Consider the following 13626-nt stretch of genomic DNA (forward strand, 5'->3'; position numbering starts at 1 on the left):
AACGAGAATAATTTGCTTAAAATTTCCCAACAGAAGTGGCAGATACTCTGAGTCAAATTATCATATACAAAGTGCCAACACTGACATTACACTAATCTGATAAAGAATTCATGGCAATGTGCCCAAAAGGTGAGATAAAGTTTAGTGGCAGAACAAAGTCACACCCTCTAATAAAGAAAACATAACATTAAGAAAAGTGGGTTCTACTCTTCATTATGCTTTATTTGATTATTGGTAAGTTATAAATCATTAACTTGTTCTATAAAATAGAACTTATCTGCTCCATAGGATTTCATTAAATATAAAGTGACCATAAAAGGACTTTGAAAAGAAAAATTGTTATATGAAAAGAAAAGTTGTTATATTCCTTGGAATTAGAACTTTAATTTTAAAAATTAAAACTTTAGTGAACTTTTTTTTTTTTTTTTTTTTTTTTGCGGTACGCGGGCCTCTCACCGCTGTGGCCTCTCCCGTTGCAGAGCACAGGCTCCGGACGCGCCGGCTCAGCGGCCACGGCTCACGGTCCCAGCCGCTCCGCGGCATGTGGGATCCTCCCGGACACGGGGCACGAACCCGTGTTCCCTGCATTGGCAGGCGGACTCTCAACCACTGCACCACCAGGGAATCCCCTTAGTGAATTTATTTTTACTGATGTTTAGAGACTGAAATTGCTAGATAGTTGCTAGAGCAATCATTCACCACTTTCTATAGTTATTTATTATACCTACATGCATTTATTATTCACCATCTTTTTCATTTATAATGGGTTTTAAGGACATAAAAATCCAGTGGAGTTTTTGGAAGAATACTTTATGATGAATACTTGATTATAAAACCCTCCTGCCTATTTAAGCTTTGTCTGCTTTTCTCTGATTGTATATGTATCAGTGGTTGAGAAACAGTACTTTAAAGAAATTTTAAAATTACAGCAGTAACTTCAGTTACTGAGAATTACATCAGGGTCATAAAGCCTGAGTCTAATTTCTTGTTTCACCACTAGCTATATAACTTTGGACAAATATTTCAAAGCATTAATAAATTCCTTACATCCAAGTCTGTGCCATTCCCTCCATCTAAACCACTCTCCATCTCTATTCCTCAGCACCTAATTCCTACTAATTTTTTGGTCTTCTATGCCACTTCCTCCAGGAAGTCTTCTCTGAACCTGAAATCTGGGTTAGGTGCTCTTCTGATGTAGTACCATAGTATTCTGGACCAATCCTTTAACACAGCACTTATTCCATTGTGTTGTCTGTTTGTCTACATTTCCTACTAAACTGGAAGCTCACTGAGAACAGAATATTGTTCATGATTTCCCTAGCACCAAGCACAGTGCCTGGCATGTAGTAGGTTTGAAAATTCAAGCAGAGGTAATTGCATATCCTCGCAAAGATACCCAAATTAGGTGACACTGCTCTCTTTTCAACTAAAGATAAATGAAAAGGCATGTATCAATGTTACATCTCATTCTGATCAAATTGTTCTTCCCATCTGCCTGCTTTCTGAGTGTCCCTGACACCTCCTTCATCTGCACTTGAATCCTGTTCACAACACCCTCACCATTTACTTTTATTGGGGAAGTTATTTTATATCCCACTCTGATTTTTTTTTGTTCTAAAACAGGGATGCACTGTTAAACATATCTCTAATTACCGAGAAAAATTCAAAGTACTAAAAGTCGTCTTATTTTCAACTCTATATCATTACATCATTCTTAACAAGACTATAATATTGCACTGTTTTGGCCTAATTTCAACAACTTCAACTTCTAATATTAAATAAAGATGATAAATCTTCAAAGGAAGATTTTGAGGGCCTATCTGAGCAGTTTACAAGAAGAGCATTGGTAGTTAATGCAGAGGTTATAATGCCAGGTTGATGCCTGGTAAAGAACATATTGTTTCAAATATTCATTGTTTAAAATGTATATATAATTACAACAAAAAAATCCTAAAATTAAATCAAAGAAGAGTAACATAATGTTCACATATACTCTGCAAATACAGCCTTAGAGAAATCCCAAACTGCTGACATACTAAACTAGAATGTGTAATAGGTACAATCCCATCTTTAATCTTAAACTGTAATATCACCCTCAACAGGCAATATGTGAGTACTTTTATCATAAATGTCATAGGTTCCAAAAGCAAAAATACATTTCAATTCAGTGATATTTTGTTTAAGACTTTATCATATTTTCAAACATCAAACTATGCAATTTAGCCCCAATGAGTCTCTTTTATCTCACTGCTTTAAATCTGAAATCTTATCTTTCACTACTGTGTTCTTTGGATTACATTACATGGAAAAGGTCCTAAAGGAAGACCAAAATCAAAAATATTTTGAAAAAAAAATCTCTGTATAGTAAAATTGATCTTGGTTCATTATCTACTTAATAGGGAATGCTCGACAAATAAAACTTCAAAAAGTTATTCTTGGCAAAGATGTTATAATGAAAACTCAAGTATTCAGATGAGCAGCTGATTAGATGACTCTTAAAATCCTGTTCAACTCTGAGAGACCGGGATTTAGGTCACGAATCAATTTAAGGAACTCTATCTGCTGAGTAAGTTCCTCGTATTTCTTATAACAATAGCAATATTGGTAGAAAGAAAAGCCCCACAGCCAACGGGGGAAATGGTACTTACGAATATTGTGTCAGCAGTTCCAAATCATTATGCATGTTGATCGGATATGCTTCACTGAGTTCAAACAACTTCTCCAGGGCCTCATAAATGAAAATGATGCAAATAAGAGAAGCAAAAGCTTCTTCAGTAAACCGGGTGATATAGCAGACAAGGGAGCTTGCATCAGTGGCCACAAGTATGATACACAGGGTTGCAGTCCAAAGTCCAATACTAGCTCTTAAAGATAGGTATGACAGCCCATATTCTCTAGGAGGGGGAAAAGAACAGTGGAAAGAAGGTCATTTAACAGCTTGCCACCATTTTAAGTAGATGGAAGTAAGTCTAATTCAGGAAGTGAAAGTAAATAAGCTTCACATCCCATGAGTATCTAAACTCAAGACTTTGTCTAAAGGGAACACCTAAGGGTACAAAACTCAGAGAGGTTTCTCAGTGCTTAGAGCTGAATATAATTTTTTATAAATAATACATAACAATATACATCAATATTTTACTGTTCCTTTATTTCCATGGAGAGACAAAAATGGCAAACTGAATCAAATCAGCAACTTCTACCTCTCCCAGCAGATCTCCAAATGTGATGTTGGAAGAAGATTAAATACAGTAGAGAAATAGAAAGGGGCTGAGGGCCAGAAGTATATAACACTTACTTGCAAAATTTAAACAAAATCTTTTCAAACACCAAAACTGGTCCTGTACTGCCTAATATGGTAAGAGGCTGTCCACCAAAGAGAGAATAGGCTATCCCAGTCATGGACGCTCCAAAGAGAGATTCGATCGCACTCTGTGTAGAGATATAAATGATTCCATTATCTAAGCTGTGCAGGCTGTGATTATAACTGGGGAGAAAATATGTAAAATACATGGGTCTTTTTTCCCTTTGCTATGAAGGGCCTAGCAACCTTGGGCAGGAGGTGGGGTAGGAGGATAAAAAAAAGGCGGCAGGCAGTCAGCAGACTGTGAATGGTAGTGGACAGGGATATGTCCTCTCCCCCTTCCTTATCTCACTTTTCTTTTGCTTACTAAAAGTTTACATGTATTCATAATAAATGTCTGGCAGAAGCATGGACTATATAAATAGGAAAATGGACCTCCTATGAGGCAAGAACCAGAGGCTAAAGCTAGCCTAGGACTGGGGGGCCAGGGATGAGATCAGAACCTTGTGTAAGATAAGAATTAGTTGTTCTGAGATATTCCACTCCCTGATTACCAGTTCCATTAGTCATCTAGGAAATTCGTATGAACTTTGTCTGCCAGACCATACATCAAATCTCTCCTCATAAAGGAAACCAAAATTAAATGCAGGCTCATCTAACTATGAATCTTAAAAGCTGATTAAGTTTCAAAGTTCAGAGAAAAGCATGATACATACTATTCGCCCTTCAGTTGCTTCTCCTAGCAGTCCTCCAAATGTGATGACGGGAGACATACACGCGCAGTAGAGAAACAGAAAAGATGCTAAGCACTGCAAGCTGAAAGCATCTCTGAAGTCACTCCAGAAGTATGGAGCTTTTCTTTTGATATCTAAAATAAGTCCCCCAAAAATCCTAAGACAGGGGGGAAAACACAATAGTGACATACAAATATAAAAATCACATAAATCAAAATACTCATTTGCTTTGTTGCCAGGTCACAGTACAGGTTTTCCATCAGCAGAGATGAGACCCATATTAACATGCTAGGTTTTACTATGATGATCTACAGGAATGGCTTTGTACCACTATGTCACTTCAATCCCTAACCAAATATTGTGTCAACAGCCAAAAAAATCCTAGGTTCTCTCAAACAAGGTTCACAGCTGTTCATCAATCAAAATTCAAATAATGAGAGTTAAGGATTACTCTAATCTCTGTGCCATTTTACAACAACCTATTCCTAAAATCAGGCCTACCATCCTCAATCATTGGCAATATTTTCTAATTGTTTACATTCCATTTAGTGTAGCAGAGAGTGAAGGAGGGAAGGTAAACTGATTTTTGTACAGTCCAATAGTGAACATCAACTTAGAGAGAAAAAGTGGCATATAACCATGGCTCCAGTTACCCACTCTCTTTGTGAAAAAAAACCCTTGCCAAATAATACTCCAGACAGGCACTTAAATGACCTTATGGATGACAATACTTAGTAGAGAGAAGTAAGTTCCAGAGTTGTTTTCATTTTTAGGAAACTAAGACAGGGACCTTACAATAAGCAACCTGGATAAATGTACTTTTGATCCACTATTGTCTAAACATATTCAAACATCTATCCTTCACAAAACAATAATGACCTTATTTGGGAAAAATGCATATGTTCTAAATATATCCAAAAACCACATTAAAGCATTTGAAGGATGATTTTTTTGGGGGGTGGGGGTGGGGAAGAGACAAGCATTAAATTGTGAAATATTGCCTAAAATCTGAGGACTGGAACTTTTTAATCTGTTAGGAATGAGAGCATTAAACAGCTATTCTCATTCTTTGAACATTTAATAACAATATGCAGATTTAACATTTGACTACCAAAAGCTCTTTGTGTTCTATGGGATAAAGATGTCATATTAAAATGAATAAGGCTGTGATTAAGTTCCTACATGGAGGTTAAAAAAAACCTATTATGTTCAACATACTGCCAGTATGCTAAATATACTTGGTTTATGGAAAAATATTAAAGTCTTGTTATTTATTTTCTAAATAGGAATATAATCTGGCAATCTAAGAATCACCTCAAAAATGATTGTTCTCTTAAGAAATAAATTCTGATTTGCCTTGAAAGATGTACCTCTTCAGAATAAATTCTATTATTTTTAATTGCCCTAATATAGGCACAATAGTAACATATTAGTAACTATCTTACTGTTATGTGAGTGATAGAATCATTATGTTTTTCTAGTGATTGTTTCCATCAGAGGGATGTGGAGTAGGAGAGGTTGAGAAGAATGAAATTTCAATTGAAAAAAAAGGACATTTAAAATTCAGAGAAGCTTGCAAAGAACCTGTGAAATTCACACACGCAAAGATCATCTTAGGTTAGGTTCCTTTACCTGTGTTTAGTAAAACACATACATAATTTTTATTTGGGGGATCATTTCTGAGTGATTTGTTAACTTGCCAAAGTCACAATTCAGAACAGATTTAATCTACGAGTCTATTTATTCATTCAGTTATGATTTATACCCCACCTAATCCCCAAAAGAATTTGAGGTGGTTATGAACTATTACTTAGTAGTTAATATTTATAGGTTTGATAGTACTTTCTATTAGACCACTCTTTTCTAATTAATTACTTATTAGGGTATACATTAGTCTAAATAGCTGTTATATTACTGTGTCATAAACGTGCTTTTAGCAGCATAAATCTAAATCCGGAAGTGGGAGGTCATTGCAGAGAACAGTGCAAGAGCAGCCCAGATGTGCACCAGCAACTCCAGGAGAGCAGATGAGTAATGGATACTTCAAGTCATGTCAGCAACAGAATCTGTGGAAGAACTCTGGAGAAGCGAAGATACCGGATATTGGTGACCTGGGAGGATTTAGGAAGCAGTAAGGAAAAGTGAACTTTGAAAAAAATCTAAGCTATGTGGCATGTTACACCTGAGAGAGAGAGAAAAAAAAAAAAACAACAGAAATAAAAAGACAGCATTTGAAAATATGAAAGTAAACAGAAGGAGTAACAATGTTTCTAGTACAGGGAAAAGGAAAAAATTGTTTGAACCATCTCAAATTAGGTACGGGAGCCTGAGGAAGACATCTCCTCAGAGACAAAACATAGATAAAGGGAAAGAACGCAGGAGAATTAAAATGCACAGAGTTGTCAGGAACTGGAAAGTCATCTTAGAGGACACAGTGAAAGCAGTACAGGAAATGGCCCTGAGGGGAGAGGAGCACCAATCCTGCAAAGCCTCTGCAATTGCCTTCAATTATAATGGAGGCTGTGTGCACACATTCCCTGAAGAGACCCACCCAAAGGTTCTGATTTTCTGCTCACACATTTCTTGGAGAGAGACAAGCTGTCAAAACACCACAAAGAATCATTTTAAGAAATAAATTGAAGCTTTCATCTCTTCAAAGATGTGTGATTAGAAATATAAATCATATAACTCTTTCAAATTACTACCGTAAAAATAAAAAATACTATTATATACATCCTACTTGCATGTAATGAGACAGGGTCTATAAGACTGAGTTCTTGGTATTTATTTTCATTTCCATCCTGAGCTTGAAGTTTTCAACAGGCTCTTTTGGAAAGGGCAACTGACAGTTTTCTTATTCATTCTAAGAATCTGTGAATGTGTTTTAATGCATAGCAATATGAAAGACTAGGTATATTAAAATGGAATGGTGTATTCACTGTTCTGGTTGAATAATAATGACAATCATTAGTAACTACAGAGAAATCAAATTAATTGGCATATTCATCCCCCCAAAGAGTAGGTATCCAAAGTATAAAAACAAATTAGTTCTCAAAACAGCAATTCCCGACACACAAAAAAGGTATATATCATTCGGTCTTTGAAGTCCCATACAAGGGCTTTTCACTAACCTTCCAGTTCGCTGGAGTTCAGGTCCACTATGTCCTCCGTGGGGCTCGGCTTCCCCATGAGCTGCTGTTCCATTTGGTACAGCAGGAATCTTCCTCTTCTCCTGCGGGAAGTTTTTTTGTTTTGTTTTTGTTTTTGAATTTCAGGTGCTAGTTGTAAATAACAAAAACAATTTTTTTTCCCTTGAGGCAATAATATGCAGAGTGGCTAAGAACCCAGGCTCTGTTACTTGTTTGTTATATGACCTCTAGAAAGTTATCTAGCCACCTAAAGCCTAAGTTCCCTCCTCCTTTTACTGGTGATAATAACAGTACCTATCAGTGTGGTTGAGAGAATGAAATAAGGTGATGAACATTAATTCATTCTTTCAACTAATTATTGAGTGCCTAGTGTGTGCCATTCATTTTTATGGGATGCTATAGATGTAAAGGTGAGCAAGAAAAAGCATTATGTTAGTGGAGACAAACAATAAACTTACAATGTCAGGTAGAGATAGAGATACAAAGAAAATAAAGTAAGAAATGGGGACAGAGGGAGACCAGGTTTAAGATAGGTCGAGGTGAAGAGGTGTTAGTGGTGTTATATCCCTGGCCTAGTTCAACTGTTCAATAAGCATTAACTGTTATCATTAGCTATTTTTAAAATATATTTCCCTCTCTGATCCTGGCTCAGATCCTCCTACCCAAGCTTCTTTCCAACACAAAGCGATCCAAAAGACTATTGCAAAAGGAAGCTTCTAATTGAGCCAATGACAAATTAACTGAGGTTATGTAAGTGCTGTTTCCCCATAGGTCTATTCCGCCCACTTTTGTCAGTGACAGAGAGTTTAAAAAATCAGAAAATCGGGCTTCCCTGGTGGCGCAGTGGTTGAGAGTCCGCCTGCTGATGCAGGGGACACGGGTTCGTGCCCCGGTCTGGGAAGATCCCACATGCCGCGGAGCGGCTGGGCTCGTGAGCCATGGCCGCTCAGCCTGCGCGTCTGGAGCCTGTGCTCCGCAACGGGGGAGGCTGCAGCAGTGAGAGGCCCTCTACCGTGCAAAAAAAAAAAAAAAAAAAAAATCAGAAAATCCTACCTACTGGTGATCTTGGAGCACCCCAATGTGTTCAAAAGTGCTTAAAAGGACAATAAATTTTTTTTTTTTTTTGCGGTACACGGGCCTCTCACTGTTGTGGCCTCTCCCGTTGTGGAGCAACAGGCTGCGGATGCGCAGGCTCAGCGGCCATGGCTCACGGGCCCAGCCGCTCCGCGGCATGTGGGATATTCCCGGACTGGAGCACGAACCCGTGTCCCCTGCATCGGCAGGCGGACTCTCAACCACTGCGCCACCAGGGAAGCCCAAAAGTGCTTTAAAGGACAATAAAAAAAATTTTAATGGTGAAATTAAACTTTTTACTTGACTGCCATTCCAAAATAGTGTAAACATGTAAACATGTTCTTTGTGTTTAGTGTAAACGTGAACAAGTGTGAATTATCAAATGATCTTATTACAATGGGACATTTAGATAAAATGGTACAGATTTAAAACATGACAAAAAATACATTTTGAAACGCACAAAATATAGGAAAGTTCATTGCTTAATATTTTGCAATTTCCTGGGTATATAAATAGATACAATGAATTGAAGTTCAAAGATAAAAGAGAGTATGTCCGTCAACTGGTGAAGGAATGGCTTTTACAGGTAAATTAACTATCATACAACAGTAAAGGGCTGTGATAGTGGCCCTCAGTACTCTCAATACCCAATAATCACCTAGGGAGAGATTTCTTAGCAAGCCTCGGAAGGCAAGTGATATTTGTTCTTCTGGGGAATTATCTCTGACTGCATAAATTAATTCATTGTTTTACAGTGGGAAGAGCTATACACTGATAAGGCAAGTGATAAGCCATGAAAGATATTTGTCATTCTAAAGTAACAATTTCTCAAGGAGTGGTCATCTTCTAGTAAGGCAAAAAGGGTTTTGAAAAAAGAATTGTGTATGTATAGTACCAATGAATATTCCGAGGAAAATATAGGAAATTTTTGTTTGTTTGTTTCTCAGACTTTTTTTTTTTTTTTTGGCCAAGTCGCGCAGCCTGAAGGATCTTAGTTCACCGACCAGGGATCGAACCCGGGCATGGCAGTGAATGTGCCGAGTCCTAACAACTGTAGTGCTAGGGAAGTCCCCAGACATTTTAAGTAAAACCAATAGGTGAGTAGATATTTGACTAGGCAAATTAAACAATTTATTAATTCAGTCAACAAACACTTATTGGGAGGCAATTTGTGTCAGGTTCTAGGCTGCACCACTGTATACCTGGGGACAAATCAGGCCTGTGGAGCTTATGTTCTAATGGGGAAGGCAAACAGTAAACAAGTAAAAATGTAAGTAAATTAATTCTATAGTGTGTTAAAAAGATTAAAAACCAGGGAGAGTTTGGGATTAAAATATATACACTACTATATATAAAATGGATAACCAACAAGGACCCACTGTATAGCACAGGGAACTATACTCAATATCTTGTAATAACCTATAATGGAAAAGAATCTAAAAAAGTATATATGTGTGTGTGTGTGTGTGTGTGTGTGTGTGTGTGTGTATATATATAAATAACTGAATCACTTTGTTATACATCTGAAACTAACACAAGTTTGAAATCAACTATATTTCAATAAAAATTAAAAATAGGGCTTCCCTGGTGGTGCAGTGGTTAAGAATCCGCCTGCCAATGCAGGGGACACAGTTTCGAGCTCTGGTCCTGGAAGATCCCATATGCCGCGGAGCAACTAAGCCCGTGAGCCACAACTATTGAGCCTGCGCTCTAGAGCCCGCGAACCACAACTACTGAAGCCCGCGTGCCTAGAGCCCGTGCTCCGCAACAAGAGAAGCCACCGCAATGTGAAGCCTGTGCACTGCAACGAAGAGTAGCCCCCACTCGCCGCAACAAGAGAAAGCCTGAGTGCAGCAACAAAGACCCAACGCAGCCAAAAATAAATAAAACATAAATAAATTTTTTAAAAAGATGTCTTAAAAAATTTTTTTTAATAAATAAGTAAATAAATAAATAAAATTTGTTTCCAAGTTTCTTCTGATATCGCCAACGTGAATTATTAGAAAGAAACGTTGAACAGATCTGCTTCTTCCTTTTGGGGATTGAGAGAGGTTTGGTGGATTTAATAAGATCCTTGAGATGTCCATATTCATGTAGCATTATGTACATGCCAGATTCTAGAGAGAGATATGATATCAAATGGTTTTTTTCAAATGCAGAATATATAATAAAGAAAAAATAAAGAAATAAAAACTATGGAAAAGTAAAAATTTAGAGCAGACTAAGGCGGGGGTGTGAGGTATAGGGAGGAGGAACTGGGAATTACAAATGGAGTGTCATTTGAGAAAAACTTGAGGGAGTCAAGAGAATTAGCCATAGAATAACTGGGGAACAGCCAGGCAAAGAACAGCCAGTGGGATAGACTTAAGGCAGGAGTGTGGCTGCAGGGTTTGAAGAACAAGGAGGCGGGAGGCCAAGGAGAGGAGTGAGCAAGAAAGAGACAGGAGACGACTGAGAGGTGAAGGGAAGCCAGACTCTATAGGTTTAGTAGAACATGGTAAGTATTTGGCTTTTATTCTCAATGAAATGAGGCGCTTTTGCAGGATTTTAAGGAAAGGAGTAGCATGACCTAACACTCTGGCTGCTGTGTTGAGAACAGATTCTAGGGGCCAAGGGTAGAAACAAGGAGACTGGTTAGGAGGCTATTTCAGTAATCCAGGAGAAAGATGGTGGTGGCTTGAACTAGGGGGGTGGCAGTGGCAACAGCGAGAAATCGTATAATTCTGGATAAATATTGAAGGCAATGCCAAGAGTATTTCCTGGCAGAATTGAAGTCAGGTATAAGAGAGAAGAATAAAAGTTTCTGGTTTGGTCAATTGTAAGTATGGAGTTAACACTTATTGAGATGGGAAGGTACAGATGGAACAGATTTTGAGAAAAGATCAGAGTTTCTTATATTCTTCAGGAAACATTATATTGCCTTTTATAATATAAATGCAAAGATGTATATAGGTACAGAAATAATGCAATCTATAATTCAGTTCCAACTTTGGCATGTTGAATTTTAGATATCTAAAAGACACCCAAGTAGAGACACAAGATAGGCATTTGGATAAGTAACTTGCAAGTGCAAGGTGAAAAATAAATTTGGGAGAGGATTTAAAGCTATAAGATTGGATGATATTACCAAGAGAATGAGTGTAGAGGAGAGAAGACCACTAAGGACTGAGCCCTGCATCACTTCAATATAAAGAAATCAGAGAGAAGAGGGGCAACCAGCAAATGAAACTGAGGAGTCACCAGTGAGGTATAAAGAAAACCAACAGTGTGGGGTTTCAGGAGTCAAAGAAAAGAAAATATATCAAGGAAAAGGGAGTCATCAATTCTGTCAAAGGCTGCTGATTGATAGGCTAAATAAAATATAGACTGAAAATTGACCTTGGAATTTAGCATTGTGAAGGTCTTTGGCGACCTTCATGTAAGTAAATTTTAGTAAAGTGATGGGGGCAAATGCCCTATGGAGGTAGGTTCAAGAGAGAATTGAAGGATAAAAAAGAATGAAATCTTGCCATTTGCAACAACATGCACGGACCTAGAGGATATTATGGTAAGTGAAATAAGTCACACAAAGACAAGTACTCATACAATCTCATTGATATGTGGAATCTAGAAAACAAAGCAAACAAACAAACAAAACAAAAACAGGCATAGACACAGAGAACAAATGGGTGGTTGCCAGAGGGGAGGAGGTGTGGGGATGGGTGAAATAGGTGAAGGGAATTAAGAGGTACAAACTTCTAGTTAGAAAGTAAATAGGTCATGGGGATGTATTACACAGCATAAGAATGTTGTCAATAACACTGTAATAATTTTATATGGGGACAGATAGTTATTAGACTTACTGTGGTGATCACTTCGTAATATATTTAAATATCGAATCACTATGTTGTATGCCTGAAACTAACATAATATTGTACTTCAACTATATTTCAATTAAAAAATGAGAGAATTGGAGGAGAGGAATTGAAGGCAGATAGTACAGAGAACTCTTCTGTTGCATTGGGTTATAGAAGGGAACAAAGAAATGGATGAGTAGCTGGCAGTGATAGTGGCATTGAGAATTCTTTTTTTAAGATTTACAAATTAACAATGTTGTTTGCTAATAAAAATGATATAATACAGAACCAAAGACCTGATGATATAGGGGAGAAAGAGGAGGATTGGGGAGTAATGTTTTTGAGTAGGCGTGAAGAGATGGGATCTACTGCACAGATAGAAGGCTGACTTTGGATAATTCATCAATAGTAATATATGGGAAGGCAGAGAATGTAGGTGCTGGCAGTAGACAAATATGGTTTTGGGAATCTACAGAAGTTCTCTTTTGATTATTTTAATTTTCTTAGGGAAGTAGGAAGCAAGTCAACATCTGAAAGTCAGAAAGCATGTGCTGAAGGTTTGAGGAGAGAAAACAGGTGTGAGATAATAATGTAGAGAATGGATTGAACTTGGGAAGTAGAGTATAATGAACTTATAATATAAAGGGCCTACCTGAGGTATGTGGTCATGAATTATATGAGATTAGTCAATGTAGTTGTATGTTTTCCTTCAGCCACTCTCAGCTGCATCAATGGAGGTATAGACCAAAGGAATGAACTCACACAGTGTTGTGGTTTCGACAAGCAAGTAAATGGCATGAGAGAAAAGCGAGGAAGTTGAGGGTATACACAAGGGAGTGATTATAATGACTGACACAATGTTCTAACAGTATTTTCAAGGGTATCCCTTGAGGTGACTGTTTATTCTTCTCTTAACTGCTAGTAAAAAGTATTTAAAAATACTGTGATTTGCACATTCTGGAAGAATAAAAACCATGGAGGTTATCCCATGGAGGAAAATATTATTTGAATGAATAGAAGTCAGAGTGCTTAATTTATTTCAATTCATTTTAATCGAAGAAAACATAGTTTCATAGTATCTATTATTCAATTCCAACATACATTTAAAAAATACTAATGTAAAGAAACACAGAGTGTATCTAATTCAAACTCATTATATAAAATTGTGTTGTCTAGCATTATAGTAACTAACTACAAATGGCTATTTAAATTTAAGTTAATTAAAATTAAAAATTCAGTTCCTCAGTTGCAGTAGCCAAATTTCTAGTGCTCAGGAGTGGCTTGGCTTATTAGATAGCATAGATATAGAACATTTCTATCATTGCAGAAAGTTCTGTTGGACACACTGATATAGAACACCAGTACAGAAAGGTTATGGCATCTGTTTAAGATCATACAAATAGATAATAGCAGAACCCAGGTGCCTTGATTCTTAATTCAATGTTCTTTCTACTACTGCCTCTCAATACCCAGAATCCAACAATTAATCCTGGTTTTAAAGTCTCATAAAATTAATTTTGAAAATACAAAGC

General features: G+C 37.2%; 1 protein-coding gene across 2 annotated transcripts in view; it reads right to left on the bottom strand.

Moving 5' to 3' along the window:
• SLC4A10 (solute carrier family 4 member 10) overlaps positions 1-13626 on the bottom strand; it is a 222406-nt gene that overhangs the window by 84748 nt on the left and 124032 nt on the right. For both annotated transcript variants that reach the window (XM_060151482.1, XM_060151483.1), the window contains 4 exons: positions 7167-7267; positions 4018-4192; positions 3296-3429; positions 2649-2894 (listed from right to left, as the gene is read on the bottom strand). In XM_060151482.1, coding sequence (XP_060007465.1) covers positions 2649-2894; positions 3296-3429; positions 4018-4192; positions 7167-7267 — 656 coding nt within the window. The remainder of the gene's footprint in view (positions 1-2648; positions 2895-3295; positions 3430-4017; positions 4193-7166; positions 7268-13626) is intronic.

This window comes from Lagenorhynchus albirostris, chromosome 6, assembly GCF_949774975.1.
Source record: "Lagenorhynchus albirostris chromosome 6, mLagAlb1.1, whole genome shotgun sequence".
NCBI classification, from domain to species: Eukaryota; Metazoa; Chordata; class Mammalia; order Artiodactyla; family Delphinidae; genus Lagenorhynchus; species Lagenorhynchus albirostris.